At 42.9% G+C, this 16,677-nt stretch overlaps 2 protein-coding genes across 38 annotated transcripts in view; one reads left to right on the top strand and one right to left on the bottom strand.

The window, feature by feature from the left end:
- Positions 1–340: 340 nt before the first annotated feature.
- SIRT5 (sirtuin 5) overlaps positions 341–16,677 on the top strand; it is a 40,248-nt gene continuing 23,911 nt past the window's right edge. For 15 of the 37 annotated variants that reach the window (XR_012434231.1, XR_012434235.1, XR_012434227.1 and 12 more), the window contains exons 1-3: positions 679–719; positions 10,301–10,453; positions 15,484–15,617. Coding sequence is in view for 25 of the 37 variants with exons in the window: in XM_074038856.1 (XP_073894957.1) it covers positions 10,339–10,453; positions 15,484–15,617 (249 nt within the window). In the remaining 12 variants the exon portion in view is untranslated. Of the gene's footprint in view, positions 538–678; positions 842–881; positions 1,039–6,070; positions 6,154–8,179; positions 8,559–10,300; positions 10,454–15,483; positions 15,618–16,677 lie in introns of those variants that run through there. The other 22 variants (XR_012434232.1, XR_012434228.1, XM_074038843.1 and 19 more) reach the window with 10 other exon arrangements.
- On the bottom strand, positions 8,149–8,552 carry LOC123572892 (translation machinery-associated protein 7-like). Its single transcript, XM_045390535.3, has one exon. The coding sequence runs from the start codon at positions 8,513–8,515 to the stop codon at positions 8,321–8,323; it is 195 nt and encodes a 64-aa protein (XP_045246470.1). The 5' UTR covers positions 8,516–8,552; the 3' UTR covers positions 8,149–8,320.

Below are 16,677 nucleotides of genomic sequence, written 5' to 3'. Positions count from 1 at the left end.
TTAGGTGGGCTGGCCTGGGAACCAACTCACCATCATTTGAAATCGTTTCAGGGAAAATGACCCCAACACTTAAAATCCTCTGTCCTGAAGTTGTGTGATCCAGCTGTTTGCTGAAAGAGGAAGCAAAGCCGATAGTAACTCACTACATATTTGGGCAGTGGAATGAACCCTGGAAGGTGACAAAGACGAAGAAAGTCACCGCGCCTCTTCCGACCCGCCGCCCCCTACCCCTACTCCCACTCCCACCCCCACCCCCACCCCAAATAAAGCACAGACAATCCTTCAATTATAAAGACAACCCCGGCGCCCGGGTCTCCGGCAGGGGCCGCTGCAGCCGAGCAGAACGCTGAGCCGCTCCGCCCCGCGGCCTCCTCTCCAGCCGCCGCGCCCGCCTCCTGCAGGTGCGTCCTTGCCCGCGCCGGGCCCGGGTCTCCGAGGCCTCTCCGGCTCTGGCTCCAGCTACTGGGTCCCGACCGCGCATTGCTCTCTCGGGGTTGCGCGCACAGCCCAGGGCCGGCCGCGGGCTGGCGGGCGGAGGTAGCGCTGGTCCGCGGTGCGCATGCGCAGCCCGGCCTCTGCCCTGCGGTCCTGGGCTGGTGATTGGGTAGCGGTTGGAGGAGGGGATGTGGGGGATGGTGGGTGGGTACGGAGAGCTGGGAGGGAGGCACCCCGGGGGGCGGGGCGTGGGAGACTGTCTTCGGGGGCGCGAGCTGCCCCAGGTGAGCCGTGCCTCAGGTCGGGTGCGCGGTCAGGACAAAGCGCCTCTAGGAGAAAGCCTGGAAGGCGCGCTCCAGGGGGACCCCGAGCTCTTAGCGGGCCGGCAGCACGTGCGGGGCCCAAGGTCATCCGGGCTCTGCGTGGGGTCGTTGCGGCTGGAGATCAGGGAGGGGGCAGGAAACGGAGTTGGAAAGTAATCCCACCCGAGCGGGTGGGCCTGCGAGGCCGCTGTGCTGGGGAGCTCCACGAGGGCTCCGAACAGAGCCTCCCTTTTCAGAAAGGTCACCCTGGTCACTGCGGCAGCCAGGATGACCGAGGAAGGTGGCCGGGGTGGAGGCAGTGGGCGTGGAGAGGGGTGGGATTCCGGACGTAGTTTGAAGGTCGAGCCGTCGGGATCTACTGAGCAGCTTGGCTATGGGGCGTACGAGAAGGGAAGGCTCAGGGCCTAGTCCCTGGGCCCGAGTAGCAGCCGGGAGGATGGTGCCCCAGTGCTTCGGGAGGAGGAGGCTTGAGGACGGCTCTGGAGCTCAGGCTTGCCCGCGTGGAGTGGAAGCTGCCTCTTGGACCCAGGGGGCGGGGAGGCCGCATGCAGTCTGGAGCGCTGGGAAGATGGGAGATCCAGAGAGGCAGGGCTGGAGGAGTAGGAGGAAAACCTGAAGGGGGTGGCGCCCGGAAACCCGGGAAAGTGATGAACTGGGTCAGAGGCCGGCTGTCAGCAGATAGGAGGGTGGAGACGACCTTGAGGAAAGCAGATGATGGAACGGGCGGGAGTGGGGCCCCTTAGTAGAGACACCTGGGACTGATGTATTGCATTTATTTAGCTCATAGGCGTTCAAAAAGTATTTATTCGGAGGCTGTACAACTTTTTGCAGTTCATTGCATTATACTTAGCATGTATTATGTTTTATATAAATATGTAAATATATATTTATATATTTAATATTGACAAATTTATATATAGGGTACAATGTAGTGTTTTGATATACGTATACATTTGTAGAAAGATTAAATCAAGCTAATTGACATATCCATCACCTCACCTACTTATTTTTTGTGGTGAAAATCTACTCTCCTGGAAATATACAATACGTCATCAACCGTGGTCACGATGCTGTGCAGTAGATCGCTAAAACTTAGTCCTCTTATCTAACTAAAACTTTGTATCCTTTGACCAACATCCCTCCCTTCCCCATCTGCCCTCCCCCAGGCCCCTGGTAACCATCATTCTACTCTGCTTCTATGAGTTCAACTTTATTAGACCCCAAGTATATAAGTGAGATCATATGCTATTTGTCCTTCTCTGCCTGGCTAATTTTACTTGGCCTAATGCCCTCCAGGTTCATCCACGTTGTTGCAAATGACAGAATTGCCTTCTGTTTTAAGACTGTATAGTATTCCATTGTATATATGTGCCACATTTTCTTTATCCCGTCCTCAGTTGATAGATACTTAGTTGCTTCTGTATCTTGGTTATTGTGAATAATGCTGAAAAGAACACAGGAATGCAGATATCTCTTCAACATACTGATTTCAATTCCTTTGTATATATACCCAGAAGTAGGATTTCTGGGTCATATGGTAATTCTATTTTTAGATTTTTGAGGAGCCTCCATACTGTTTTCCAAAATGGCTGTACTAATTTACATTCCACCAACAGTGTACCAGGGTTCCCTTTTCTCCACGTTCTGGACAACACTTGTTGTCTTTCATCTTTTTTATAATAGCCATTCTAACACGCGTGAGGTGGTAGCTCAGTGTGATTTAACTTGCATTTCCCTGGTGATTAGCGATGTTGAGCATTTTTTCATGTATTTGTTGACCATTCATATGTCTTCTTTTGAGGAATACCTGTTCAGGTCCTTTGTCCATTTTTTAACTGGGTTATTCGTTTTGTTTTGCTATTGAGTTTCTTATATATTTTAGATATGAGCCCCTTATCAGATGCATGGTTTGCAAATATTTTCTCCCAGTCTGCGGATTGTCTCTTTACTCTGTTAATTATTTTCTTTGCTGTGCAGAGGCTTTTTAGTTTAATGCAATCCCACGTGTCTATTTTTGCTTTTGTTGCTTTTGGGGTCCTATCCAAGAAATGATTGCCCAAACTAATACGAAGTTTTCACCTATGTTGTCTTCTATTAGTTTTACAGTTTCAGGTCTTACGTTTGAGACTTTAATCTATTTTGAGTTGATTTTTGTATATGGTGTGAAATAAGGATTCAATTTTGTTATCCAGCATGTGGATATTCAGTTTTCCTGATACTATTTATTAAAGAGACTTTCCTTTCCCCATTGTGTGTTCTTAGCACCTTTGTCAAAAATCAATTGACTGTAAATACTTGGGCTTATTTCTGGGCTTTCTATCCTATTCCATTGGTTGATGTGCCCATTTTTATGCCAGTGCCATGCAGTTTTGATTACTATAGTCCTATAATATATTTTGAGATTAGGGAGTGTGATGTCTTTGGCTTTGTTCCTTTTGCTCAAGACTGCTTTGGCTATTTAGGGTCTTTTGCAATTCCATATGAACTTTAGGATTGTTTTTTCTATTTCTGTGAAAAATATTGGAATTTTGCTAGAGATTACATTGAATCTGTAGATTGCTTTGGGTAGTATGGACATTTTAACAACCATTAATTTTTCTAATCCATGAACATGGGATACCTTTACGTTTATTTGTGTCTCTTTTCTCACATCAATGTTTTATGGTTTTCAGTGTACAGGTCTTATACCTCTTTGGTTAAATTTACCTAAAGTTTTTTTTTTAATGCTATTATAAATGAAATTGTTTTATTATTTTCTTTTTCATAGAGTTTGTTGTTAGTGTATAGAAACACCACTGATTTTTATATGTTGATTTTGTATCCTGCAACTTCCCTGAATTTGTTTATTAGTTCTAACAGTTTTTTTTGGTTGGATCTTTAGGGTATTCTGTATATAAAATCATATTATCATCAAACAGGGATCATGCTGATAACATGGTCTTATATATAGAAATCTCATATATCTTATACATCTATGTCTCTGTATATTATATATTTTATATATCTCTATATATCTCTCTGTATATCTTATATACATCTTATATATCTATATTTTATACAGATAACTATCTTATATGTAGAAAACTTATATATAGAAAAATTCTTCCCTTCCTATTTGGGTGACTCTTACTTCCTTTCCTTGCATAATTGCTCTGGCTAGGACATCTAGTACTACACTGAATAGACATTGTGAGAGTGAACATCATTGTCTTGTTCCTGATCTTAGAGGAAAAGCATTCAACTTTTTACTGTTGAGTATGATTTAGCTGTGAGTTTGTCATATTTGGTCTTACTGTGTCACAGTACTTTCTTTCTGCACTTATTTTATTGAGAGTTTTTATTATGAAAGGATGTTGAATTTTGTCACATGCTTTTACTGCATCTGTTGAGGTGATGATACAGTTTTTGTCCTCCATTTTGTTAATATGGTATATCTCGTTAATTGATTTGTGTATGTTGAGCCATCTTTGGATTCCAGGGATAAATCTCACTTAATCATGATGAATGATGCTTTTAATGTGTCAGTGAATTCAGTTTGTTAGTATTTTGTTGAGGATTTTTCGTCTGTGTTCATCTGAGATGTTGGTCTGTAGTTTTTCTTCTTGTAACGTCCTTGGTATCAGGGTAATACTGGCCTCCTAAAATGAGTTTAGAAGTATTTCCTTCTCTTTAGTTTTTTAGAAGAGTTTGAAAAGAATTGGTATTAGTTCTTCTTTAAATATTTGGTAGAATTCAGGTCATCAGTGAAGCCGTCAGGTCCTGAGTTTTCTGTAAATTTTTTTCTCTCAAATTTCTGATATAATATTTCACTTCTGTCTTTTAGAATTGGTAGGGTGTCCCCCTTTTTCACAGAGAACATACAGGCTTTTAAAAAAAATCTGTTAGGCGAGTTGCAGATTTCATGAAAAGGCATCATTAAATGACATTACTTGGATTAATGTCAGTTTATAAGAACCTGCCTAGCACCCAGAAAGCTCCCAATGACTGATCAATGAGTTTATTTCCTCCCCTAAGGCCTCTTTTCCCACCTGGAAGATAAAATCAAGGCAGGAGTCTTCACCCAGGGTAGTTTTCACCCCTGAGGCTAGTGGGCTGGATAACCTGAGTCCCCTCTCCTCTAACTCTTACAGTGATGCCCTGGCACCCTTCTGACATTGCTTCTAAATTTGAACAGGGTTGTAACCTTGTGGAAACTAGAACCACTGCCTGCCCTGACCCCCTAGAAAAGCAGATACATGTTGGCACAAAGGATGTTTTCAATAAAGACTTTGTAGTAGTATCTTAAAAGACTATTTAGTAGCAAATACTAAAATGTATTTAGACTTTTAGTCTAGTCTTAAAATACTTTGTAGTCACAAATAAAGACTAAGAAAATAGTTTTATGTTATGAACATTTATGATCTTGGGAATAATTCCAGGCATCATTGTTCTTAATTTCTTTTAAATTCTTAATGACTTACAATCCTATCTTCATGCCTGATAAAAAATATGACAGTTTATTCAGTAGTTTTTTAAAATTCTTTTACAGTAAGTGGAAATGTTTTCTAATATTTAAAATAAAAAAACCTACAGAAGAAGAAAATAATTTTCTGGATCAAATTAGAAGTCTGTATTATATTGTTATCTCCAGATTCAAATATATTAGAAAGCAGCAGTGGAGACAACCATATTCATCTTTGGGAGAAATAATTAAAGATATGTATTAAGCTCAAGATGATAGCCTAAGTAATTTCACACAGCGTATAAGAAGCTTTTAGTTACGGTTAGGCAGTACTCAGAGTTTTAATCTTCACACTTTTCAAGACATGCAAGTTTAATAATTGTCATCTGTAACGATATTTTTAAAACTTCATGCCCCTAATTACTGAAGCTGGGTGATGAGAATATAAGGGTTCCCTATACTACACTGTTTATTTTTGTATATATTTAAGTTTTTCCAGATTTTAACAAAAAACCCACAAACTATAGTAACACCTCATTTGTTCCTTACTGAGTTTTCCAGGTAAATTGAAGTTTGTTAAAAGTTTATCGTGCCCATGCTAGTTGAAGGTCATGGCAATCCATTTTCCCCAAGCTTTTTTTAAATCAAGCACTGGGGTGATATTCATGTTGGTTGGATGTCACCATTGTCACTGAGTCTCGGAGCTGCTCACCAGAGTAGCTGCTGGGGCCCATGAGTCTGTTCACTTCCCTCTAGCAGCCAGTCTGCCTGCCTTCCCTGCAGAAATGACTTTAGGCAGCCAGACAGCCCTGTCCCCTGAGGTTGTTCTGGAGACACTACACCATGTTTCTCTAACCTGTTCTCTTTTCAGTGTCAATCTTCTTCTGCAGTCTTTTTGATTGCAGAAGAGACAGGATACATTGAAAACGTGTTGACTTGCTTGCTTATTTGCAGGTGAGATTTATCATATTACTCCTTAGACACTATAAAATTCACCCTTTTTATTATACAATTCTATGAGTGTTGAAAAAAATCACAAAAATATAGTAGAATTTTCCATTGCTCTAAAAATTTCTCTGCTCCCCTTCACTCCCCGACCCCTGTCCCTGGAAACCACTGATGTGATTTCTGTACCAACAGTTTTGCCTTTTCAAAATGTCTTACAAATGGTCTCAGAACTATGTAGCCTTTTATATCTGGCTTCTTTCACTTAGCATAATGCTTTTCTCTCTCTCTCTTTCCCTCTCCCTCTGTTTCTTCCTCTCTTTTTCTCTGTTTCTCCCTCACTCTTGCTTCTTGCTCTGGCCTTCTCTCCTTTCTTTGAAAGGGTCTCACTCACCCAGGTAGGGAGTACAGTGGCACGATCATGGCTCACTGCAGCCTCAAACCTTCTGGGCTCAAGTGATCCTCCTACCTCAGCCTCATGAGTAGCTGGGACCATAGACATGCACTGCCATGCTGGCTACTCTTTTGTTGAGACAGGGTCTCACTTTGTTGCCCAGGCTGGTCTCGAACTCTGGGCTCAAGTGATCCTCCTGCCTGAACCTCCCAAAGTCCTGGAACTACAGGTGTGAGCCACCATGGCTGGCCCTTTTTTTTCTTGTTGTTAAGCAATTTTATTTTGAAATAATTTTAGGCTTACAGAAATGTTGCAAAAATGGTACACAGAGTTCTCATATACCATTTACCCAATTTCCTCTAATGTCCACATCTTACCTAACTAGAGTGTAATGATCTAAACCAGGACAAGTATTACACCTAGACATTTACATATACAGTACTAGTAACTGATTTACAGGCTTCATTCAAATTTCGCCATTTGTCCTACAAATGTCCCTTTTCAGATCTTGAATCCAACTGAGGATCCCATGTAGCATTTACTTGTCATGTCTCATTAGGACTTGGGAGAGTTCTCCAGTTCTTATCTTTCAAAACTTCGATACTTTTCTGAAGAGTATTGGCCAGTTTTGCTGTAGAGTGTGTAGAACGTCCCTCAGCTTGAGTTTGGTGTTTTCTTATAACTAAATTGCAGTCATGAATGCCACACAGGTGATGCTTTGCCCTTCTCATTGCATCATATGAGGAGGTAGGTGGAGTCGCCATGTCTTATTACTGGTGATGTTAACTTTGATCACTTGGTTAAGGTGGTAGCTGCCAGGTTTCCTACTATAGAGTTATTATTGCATAACACTTTTAAAGATTCATTCATGCTGTTGAATGTATTAGCAGTTTGTTCTTCTTATGGCTGAAGAGTCTTCATGGCATGGATAAACCACACTTTGTTTACCCATTTATAAATTTGATGGACATTTGGTTTGCTTCTAGTCTTGGGCCTGGCACTGTCTGATAGGCCTTGGTGTTCTATTGAACATAAACCATGTCACAGAGCATCAGTATCAGACAGGGCCACTCTGACCACGATGGGCCAAGACAAGAAAGAACAAGGCCACTCAGTAATCCCGTCAGAGCGGGCAGAAACTAGAACACTGTTGAAACCACAAAAATGACAAAACATCCTCCCATGCCGCTAACGTGAGGGACTCCTGCTTCTTGGCCACTCACAGCTTTAGCCTCACTTCATTCCTTCCACCTTTTAGATGAGATCCATTACAGCATCCAATCCAGAACAAAGCCCCACTTCCGTGAACCTCTCCCCAACATGATCCAACACAAGCCCAAATCCTCTGATCAATCCATTCCAGGTTCCTAACAGATGCTGCAGTACTTCATGGCGTGTTCTGTCTCTTGCAACTTGCTCGAGAGTACAAGTGTGTTCCTTGGACTGGAAGGCATTGACAATCCAAACAATATATAAACACGTATATTGAAAATCCTTGCTCAGTTCTAATCTCCTTACATAGCGTTTCCCACCCTGTACTCAATTCTTTTTACTAATTTTTTGTGAATTCTTTTTTTTTTAAACAGCAAATGCAAGAAAGTTAAAGTATATTCTTTTTTTTTTTTTTTTTTTTTTTACAAAAGTTTCTTCTTAAATGTACAACAGCCCGAAGACAACACTTAATTCCAGCTATAGGTGGCAAACGATGTTATGGCAGGGAATACAGATGTTTAAATACGGATGCAATAAAGGGTCACCATCTCCTCAGGCACAAGGAACAGCTTACTTTTTGCCAGATTTCTTAATTCCACCTGTGGCCAAGGGCCCCTTCCCCGCGGCCTTTGCTTTGAGCTCCTCGACTTTCTTCTGCTCCTCTTTTTGCTTCTGCTTGAAAGCCTTATCTTCCTCGTCCATCTCCTTGGCCTGCTTGTTGGGCTGTTTCAGTGGCTTCTTCATGCCACCTTCATGGCCGGACATGGCGCCTGCTGCCCCTTCCCCAGACCCTACCACCGGAGTTGAGGTATATTCTTTTATCCCCTTGCCTTTCTCTTACAAAATACAATTGTGGTAAAACACATGTAACACAATGTAGCATTCTAACCATTATTAAGGGTACAGTTCAGTACAACCACATTGTTGTGCAGCTCATCCCCTGAACTCATTTCCTAAAACTGAAGCGCTACACTCATTATTTTTAAGTAAAATTTGTGTCTAGTAAAATTAACCCTTTGTTAGTATTGAGTTCTATGAGTTTTGACAGATACAATCATGTAACTAACACCGTAATCAAGATATATAACAATACCATTGCCTCCCACCAAAAAAAAAAAAAATTCCAGCATGCCACTTTTTATTCACTCCTCCCCTTTCTGCCAACCACTGTTATGTTTTCTGCCCCCACAGTTTTGTTGGATAATCAGTGTCATTGTTCCAAATGTTGTGTTTCTCTGTGTTTGTTTTCCTTTTATAACATTCCTCAGGTATAGACAAAGATTTACTGAATGTGCCTTAAGATCCACGAGTTTCTTTGACACAGTGTCATCTTAATACTATTGTCACCGTACACTTCTTCCCTTCAGAGTTTAGTTCTCAGTTAGAAATTACATTCTCATAGAAACTGTACTTTGGGCTGGGTGCGGTGGCTCATGCTTGTAATCCCAGCACTTTGGGAGGCCTAGGTGGGTGTATGGCTTGAGCTCAGGAGATGAAGACCGGCCTGGCCAACATGGTGAAACCCTGTCTCTACCAAAAATACAAAAATTAGCCGGGCGTGGTGGCGGGTGCCTGTTGTCCCAGCTACTGGGGAGGTTGGGGTGGAAGGATCACTGGAGCCCAGGAAGTCAAGGCTGTGGTGGGCCGTGATCACGCCACTGCACACCACTGCACTCCAGCCTGGGTGACGGAGCGAGACCCTGTCTGAAATAAAAGAAAGAAACTGTACTTTGACCACAAGTTGAGAGACTAGTGGTGGTTTTCATACTTTTTTTTTTTTTTTTTGAGATGGAGTTTTCACTCTTGTTGCCCACGCTGAAGTGCAATGGTACAATCTCAGCTCACTGCAACCTCTGCCTCTGGGGTTCAAGCAGTTCTCCTGCCTCAGTTTCCCGAGTAGCAGGGATTACAGGCATGCACCACCACTCTCAGCTAATATTTTGTATTTAGTAGAGACAAGGTTTCACCATGTTGGTCAGGCTGGTCTCTAACTCCTGACCTCAGGTGATCCACCCACCTCGGCCTCCCAAAGTGGTGGGATTATAGGCGTGAGCCGCTGCACCTGGCTTCATACCTTTTGAAAAGCAGCAAGTTTTCAAATGAATTCTCACATCTAACCCTTTCTCGTGCATTTTAGTGGTCCTCAAACTTGAGTAGTTACTAGAATCACCTGGAAATAGATGATGGGGTCCACCCCCAGAGTTTCTGATTCAGTAGATCTGAGGCTGAGGAACCAGAGGCTGCATTTCTAACAAGATTTCAGGTGATGGCGACGCTGCTAGTCTAGGGAACATACTTTGAGAAGCACTGCTCCAAGGCACCTCTGTACTTCTAGGAACACTTGAGAATACAAATGGAAAACAGCCAGTTTAGAGGATGATCTGTTAAAGATTTTTTAAAGGACGTTCGTGTATGTGTGCATGTGTGTATAATATAATATACATGATGTGTTTCTATAATATAGAAAATATATATATTTATAAATATTTCCATATATAAAACTATTTGCTGATTGCTTCTACAATATTTTTTTTTGTGATTTTTCTAAAGGCCACCTCAAGCATTAGAACTACCAACAAACAACCCTGATGCGACCTCTCCAGATTGTCCCAAGTCGATTGATTTCCCAGCTATATTGTGGCCTGAAGCCTCCAGCCTCCACACGAAACCAGATTTGCCTGAAAATGGCTCGGCCAAGTTCAAGTAAGTCATTCTTACCCATTGCCTCACCTGCAGCCAAATGTGAAGTACCTGAAAGTCCTACACTTTGAGGGGGATGTCTCTATCAAATTAGGTATTGGACAAGGTTTTGGAGAAAGCCACTCTGTCCTCTTCTCTTTTTTTTTTTTTTTTTTGACACAGAGTCTTGCTCTGTCGTCAGGCTGGAGTGCAGTGGCGCGATCTCGGCTCACTGCAACCTCCGCCTCCTGGGTTCAAGCGATTCTCTTGCCTCAACCTCCCGAGTAGCTGGGTCTACAGGCGCGTGCCACCACACCCAGCTAATTTTTGTATTTTTAGTAGAAACGGGGTTTCACCATGTTGGCCAGGATGGGCTCGATCTCTTGACCTCGTAATCTGCCTGCCTCGGCCTCCCAAAGTGCTGGGATTACAGTCATGAGCCACCGCGCTCGGCCTGTCCTCTTCCCTTTTAGGTAACCCCTTCTGTGGCACCTTAAGAGCCCATATCCTTATACTCAAGTCCATCTAGGACATTTTGTTGCTTCTGCCAGAATATTTGCATTTAAGCTTTTTACACATGTTTTGTACTTTAAAATCCTTATCTCTCTGCAGGGGAGGAAAACTGGTATTGTCCTACAGGGCAGTATGAGGTTAAATTTTCTCCTGGACAGAAATACTTTGTAGCTCTATGTGGCAAAAACCTACAGATTAACCTATCTGGGCCCTTAGTCTATAGTGAATATAAATTCTAACAAGTGTTTATAATTCAGTGACTCTTAGGTGGGCCTGTGTAACAGTGCTTCAGAATGAAACTGAAAGGCCAAGCTGAATTCTTTTTGCTTCATTTTCAACTTTTGGATAATTCTTCTGTTCAGGAATAATAACTCCTGCTTCCATTTTGCCCCAGGAATGGAAAGGAACCCAAAGAACCCAGTTCCACTCAACTGTGCCACCCCTTGGTGTTCCCAGCGTGCAGAGCAGGCTGCTAGAGTCTGTGGCGGGATTCAGAAGTGTGTGCCTGACCTTGGTTAAAAGTGGGCCGCTGACGTTGGAACCACAAAACATGCTGGCGTGTTTTCCTTTAACCATTGGGAAATGTCTGTCTTTCTTTTTTTTTTTTTTTTTGGAGATGGAGTCTTGCTGTGCTGCTCAGGCTGGGGTGCAGTGGCACGTTCTTGGCTCACTGCAACCTCCATATCCTAGATTCAAGCGATTCTCCTGCCTGAGCCTCCAGAGTAGCTGGGATTACAGGTGCCCACCACCATGCCAGGCTAATTTTTGTATCTTTAGCAGAGATGGGGTTTCACCATGTTGGCAAAGCTGGTCTCAGGTGATCTGCCCACCTCAGCCTCCCAAAGTGCTGGGATTAGAGGCATGAGCCACCATGCCTGGCCTTTTTTTTTTCTTTTTTAAGATTTCACACCACATTAACATTACTATGTTTTACATCCTGTTTCCTAAAAACCAAATATACATTGACATTTTAAATATGTTTCTAAAAGTTGCTTTAAGGAGTACCTTAATAGAAGTCACTCTGATCTAGAAATATATTCATCAGGAGGATGACAGTTTCCATTTGGGATAGGAAAGACCTTTGGAGCTGGAGGGAGTTTTAGGGGTAGACTCTGAAGTCCTTAAGGATGTTCCTATGGGTTGAGCCCAGGATTCATACAGATAGTTCCTAGAAAACTATGTGCACGCTTTTTATTAAGCATCTTGTTCTTTCAAGAAATTACATCAGGTTAGAAACTGGAATCCACCCAGATCATGTTTGTAATTTTTCCAAATGCTTCCTGTTTGGAGAACGTTAGTCTGCCTGCAGTAGGCCTTATCTATCTGCTGATAGAGAGCAGCCTATCTCTGGAAGGGATGTGAGTTCAGGCAGAGCTTTAGTGTGATTGGGGGTGTAGTTGGGTTGGGTGCACCTCACAAGAATGGCGTGTTGTGACTGCCTTTTGTTATTCCTTTTTTTTTTATTTTTTTAACTTTTTTATTATTTATTTTTTATTATAATTTAAGTTCTAGGGTACATGTGTACAACGTGCAGATTTGTTACATAGGTATACAAGTGCCATGTTGGTTTGCTGCACCCATCAACTTGTCATTTACATTAGGTATTTCTCCTAATGCTATCCCTCCCCAAGCCCACCACCCCCAGGCAGGCCCCAGTGTGTGATGTTACCCACCCTGTGTCCATGTGTTCTCATTGTTCAATTCCCACTTATGAGTGAGAACATGTGGTGTTTGGTTTTCTGTCCTTGTGATAATTTGCTGAGAATGATGGTTTCCAGCTTCATCCATGTCTCTGTAAAGGACACGAACTCATCCTTTTTTATGGCTGCATAGTATTCCAGGTGTATATGTACCACATTTTCTTAATCCAGTCTGTCACTGATGGACATTTGGGTTGGTTCCAAGTCTTTGCTATTGTGACTAGTGCCACAATAAACATACATGTGTATGTGTCTTTATAGTAGCATGATTTATAATCCTTTGGGTATATACCCAGTAATGGGATGGCTGGGTCAAATGATATTTCTCGTTCTAGATCCTTGAGGAATCGCCACACTGTCTTCCACAATGGTTGAACTAGTTTACAGTCCCACCAACAGTATAAAAGCATTCCTATTTCTCCACATCCTCTCCAGCATCTGTTGTTTCCTGACTTTTTAATGATCGCCGTTCTAACTGGTGTGAGATGGCATCTCATTGTGGTTTTGATTTGCCTTTCTCTGATGACCAGTGATGATGAGCATTTTTTCATGTGTCTGTTGGCTGCATAAATGTCTTCTTTTGAGAAGTGTCTGTTCATATCCTTTGCCTACTTTTAGATGGGGTGTTTTTTTCTTGTATATTTGGTTAAGTTCTCTGTAGATTCTGGATATTAGCCCTTTGTCAGATGGGTAGATTGCAAAAATTTCCTCCCATTCTGTAGGTTGCCTGTTCACTCTGATGGTAGTTTCTTTTGCTGTGCAGAAGCTCTTTAGTTTAATTCGATCCCATTTGTTTATTTTTGGCTTTTGTTGCCATTGCTTTTGGTGTTTTAGTCATGAAGTCTTTGCCCATGCCTATGTCCTGAATGGTACTGCCTAGGTTTTCTTATAGGATTTTTATGGTTTTAGGTCTAACATTTAAGTCTTTACTTCATCTTGAGTTAATTTTTGTATAAGGTGTAAGGAAGGGACCCAGTTTCAACTTTCTACATATGGCTAGCCGGTTTTCCCAGCACCCTTTATTAAATAGGGAATCTTTTCCCCCTTGCTTGTTTTTGTCAGGTTTATCAAAGATCAGATGTTTGTAGATGGGTGGTGGTATTTCTGAGGACTCTGTTCTGTTCCATTGTGACCGTCTTAATTTCTCTCAGCGTTGTGCTGCCAAAACATGAATAGAGCCAGAGAGGAAAAAGCCTACTCTTCTTCTGAGTTTATTTTTATCAGGAGTCCATGGCAGGGAAGAGAGGAAAGGAAGGGGAGGAGGGGTTGAGCCTTTATTGATAGTCTCTATCCTAGACTGGGCGTAGTGTGTGGCTCTGGGCTTATGAGGATGAGGAAGTCCCTTCCCTGCTTAGAGGGAGTCAGCCATACATGAGAAGCCAGTAGGGTGCTCCTTACAGCTGGGATACAAAATGAGGCCACATTCCCTTTAATATCCAAGCTCACTATCTCTGAGCCCCCATCTCACTATGTTTCTTCCTTGCCTGCTTCCTGCCTGTCCCCGGTTCCATCTCTCAGGGGAGGGTTAGCCTCCCCTCATTCATTCCATCCAAGGGTTAGCCTTGGTTGCCATTCCTTCAAGAGAGGAAGGTCAGGAAGCTTGCTTAGTGAGCTGAGGAATTCAGTTCCACATTTGCTGGAATCCTTAGTGCTTTAATACAGGTTGGTCATCCTTGAAAGATCTCCATATCCAGGGTGGGGCATTCCTGGCTTCATTCAGTGTCTTAGGCCTGCAGTGGGCAGTGAGGTGCAGCATTTGCTTCTCCAGGGGGAGGGCAGAAAAGGGGCTCTCTCTTCTCCTCCTGGCAGACTATGTTCAGTGTTATACCCCTTAATTCTGGCTTTCCAGGGCCATGCTGCTGACCTTACGAGGGCCTGCAGAGCTGTAGCGCCTAGGAGAGAAGGGGAGACAAGCTGTGTCCCCAGCCGACCTCCCTTTCCCAGTTTCTGCTGCCCAGGAGACCCCATCATGAGTTCCAAGTCTGGCTCCTGCTTGTTGTCCTAGGATGAGGACATTTGTTTCAGGGGAAAAACTCCTACCTTGTGATCCATGTAAAGTGCTTGGCATAGCACTTGGGGTGCAGGGAGCCCTCACCACCATAGCTGCTGTCCCTGTGGGTCTATGTTCAGGCAGGAGAACTGCCTGGAATTGCAGGACGGGAGGGCGAGCCATGGTCTGTGTCCACAATTACTTTGTCTCGTGTTATTCTCTGTCTTCAGTTCCCTTTGCTACCCCAAGTCTCTGGCAGTGTCCTGTTGAAAAGTTTGGCTCTTATTTGAGTTGTCAAGGAGAAGGCCATGTGTCCTTGCCCTTACCTTCAGTCGCTGTGCTGAGGGAAGCTGAAATTAGCACGATCCGCAAAGGGAAGGTGAACTTGGGGAGGAAGGGTAGGCTTTGGGGTCCAGTGGGCCTCAACTCAGCACTCACACAAACATACAGGCTTGTTTTTACTTTTGTGAAGGAAGATGGATTCCTTCGCACTAGGCTTTTTTAATCTTCGTAATATGCCTGCTCTAGGAAAGGCATTACTGTGCACCTCAAAGAGCCAAGGAAAGTGAGGACAGAGAAAGGTACATAATGTGCATAAGATCCTACATTTGGTTGGGAGGCATAGCTGCGGTGCAGAGCCAGCTGTGTGTGCCCAAAGCCCCTGCTTCTTTAAAACACTGTACACTCACCCAGCAGGTCACATGGGATGGTGTTTTCATGGTACAGGAAAGATGTTTGTTTATCTTAAAGTATAACTTCACACTGGGTCAAGTTTCAAGATACAGACAATTGATATGGGATACAAATGTCCAAATGGTACACCGGATTGATAAAGATTTTACTCTGTTTAGGTATGGCAGATTTTCGGAAGTGTTTTGCAAAAGCAAAGCACATAGTCATCATCTCAGGCGCAGGTGTTAGTGCGGAAAGTGGTGTTCCGACTTTCAGAGGAGCTGGAGGTTACTGGAGAAAATGGCAAGCCCAGGTTTGTAATGTTTCCAGAACATGAAAAGCTTCTGTCGAATGAAACCGTAACAGAGTTTGACTCAAATCCTGTTCCTATCCCTGAAACCCCGGGGAAATGTTTTTAAGTTAACTGTGACCCTATTGTCTCATTGATTTTTGGCATAAACACAAATTTCCTATGATTAAGTTCAAAATTTAAGCAAGGCTGCCACTTTCCTTTCTAGATATGTATGGATTGCATTTATTCAGATAACAGTTTCTCCTAATAATTGTGTTAAAGTTAAATCAGAAAACTTTCGTTAGCATCATTCATTACTTTTCTAAAGTTATTGAACTTAAGTATGACACAGAGTTTCTGTGAACTTTTCATGTTAAAACTAATGTTGATTATTGAAGGGTTAGGATTTGATATTCAAAAATTTATAGGAAAGCCTTCAGAATGTAAGTTCTGTGAAGGTGCGGATTTTTTAAATTCAATTTTTATTGAGATCTAATTTACATAAAGTAAAAGTCACCAGTTTTAAGTGTACAATTTAATGAGTTTTAACAAATGGACATAGTTGTATAGCCAGCACCATAATCACAATGTAGAACATTTCTGTCCCTCTAGAATATTCCTTCATGGCCCTTTGCAGTCTGTGCTCTCCCGTCCCACTGGCTCAGGAAATCCCTAGCTTTGGAAGACAAGGAATTGTTTGTTTGTTTGTTTGTTTGTTTGTTTGAGACGGAGTTTTGCTCTTGCTGCCCGGCTGGAGTACAATGGCGTGATATCAGCTCACTGCAACCACCACCTCCCAGGTTCAAGCGATTCTCCTGCCTCAGCCTCCCGAGTAGCTGGGATTACAGGCATGCACCGCCATACCCAGCTAATTTTTGTATTTTTTAATAGAGACGGGGTTTTACCATGTTGGTCAGGCTGGTCTCAAACTCCTGACCTCAGGTGATCCACCCATCTTGGCCTCCCAAAATGCTGGGATTACAGGCATGAGCCACCATGCCCGGCCTCTGTTTGTTTTATTCATTGCACTGTCTCCAGCTCCCAGAACTCTGGCACATTATCAGTGCTTAATGGATTTTCA

Source organism: Macaca fascicularis, chromosome 4 (assembly GCF_037993035.2).
Source record: "Macaca fascicularis isolate 582-1 chromosome 4, T2T-MFA8v1.1".
NCBI classification, from domain to species: Eukaryota; Metazoa; Chordata; class Mammalia; order Primates; family Cercopithecidae; genus Macaca; species Macaca fascicularis.
The sequence above is the reverse complement of the archived record's forward strand: the minus strand, read 5'-3'. Positions and strand labels throughout refer to the sequence as shown.

What these genes read in the sequence shown, in the direction of transcription:
- LOC123572892 (XM_045390535.3), bottom strand. Translation starts at nt 8,515, where the DNA reads ATGTCCGGCCATGAAGGTGGCATGAAGAAGCCACTGAAACAGCCCAAC.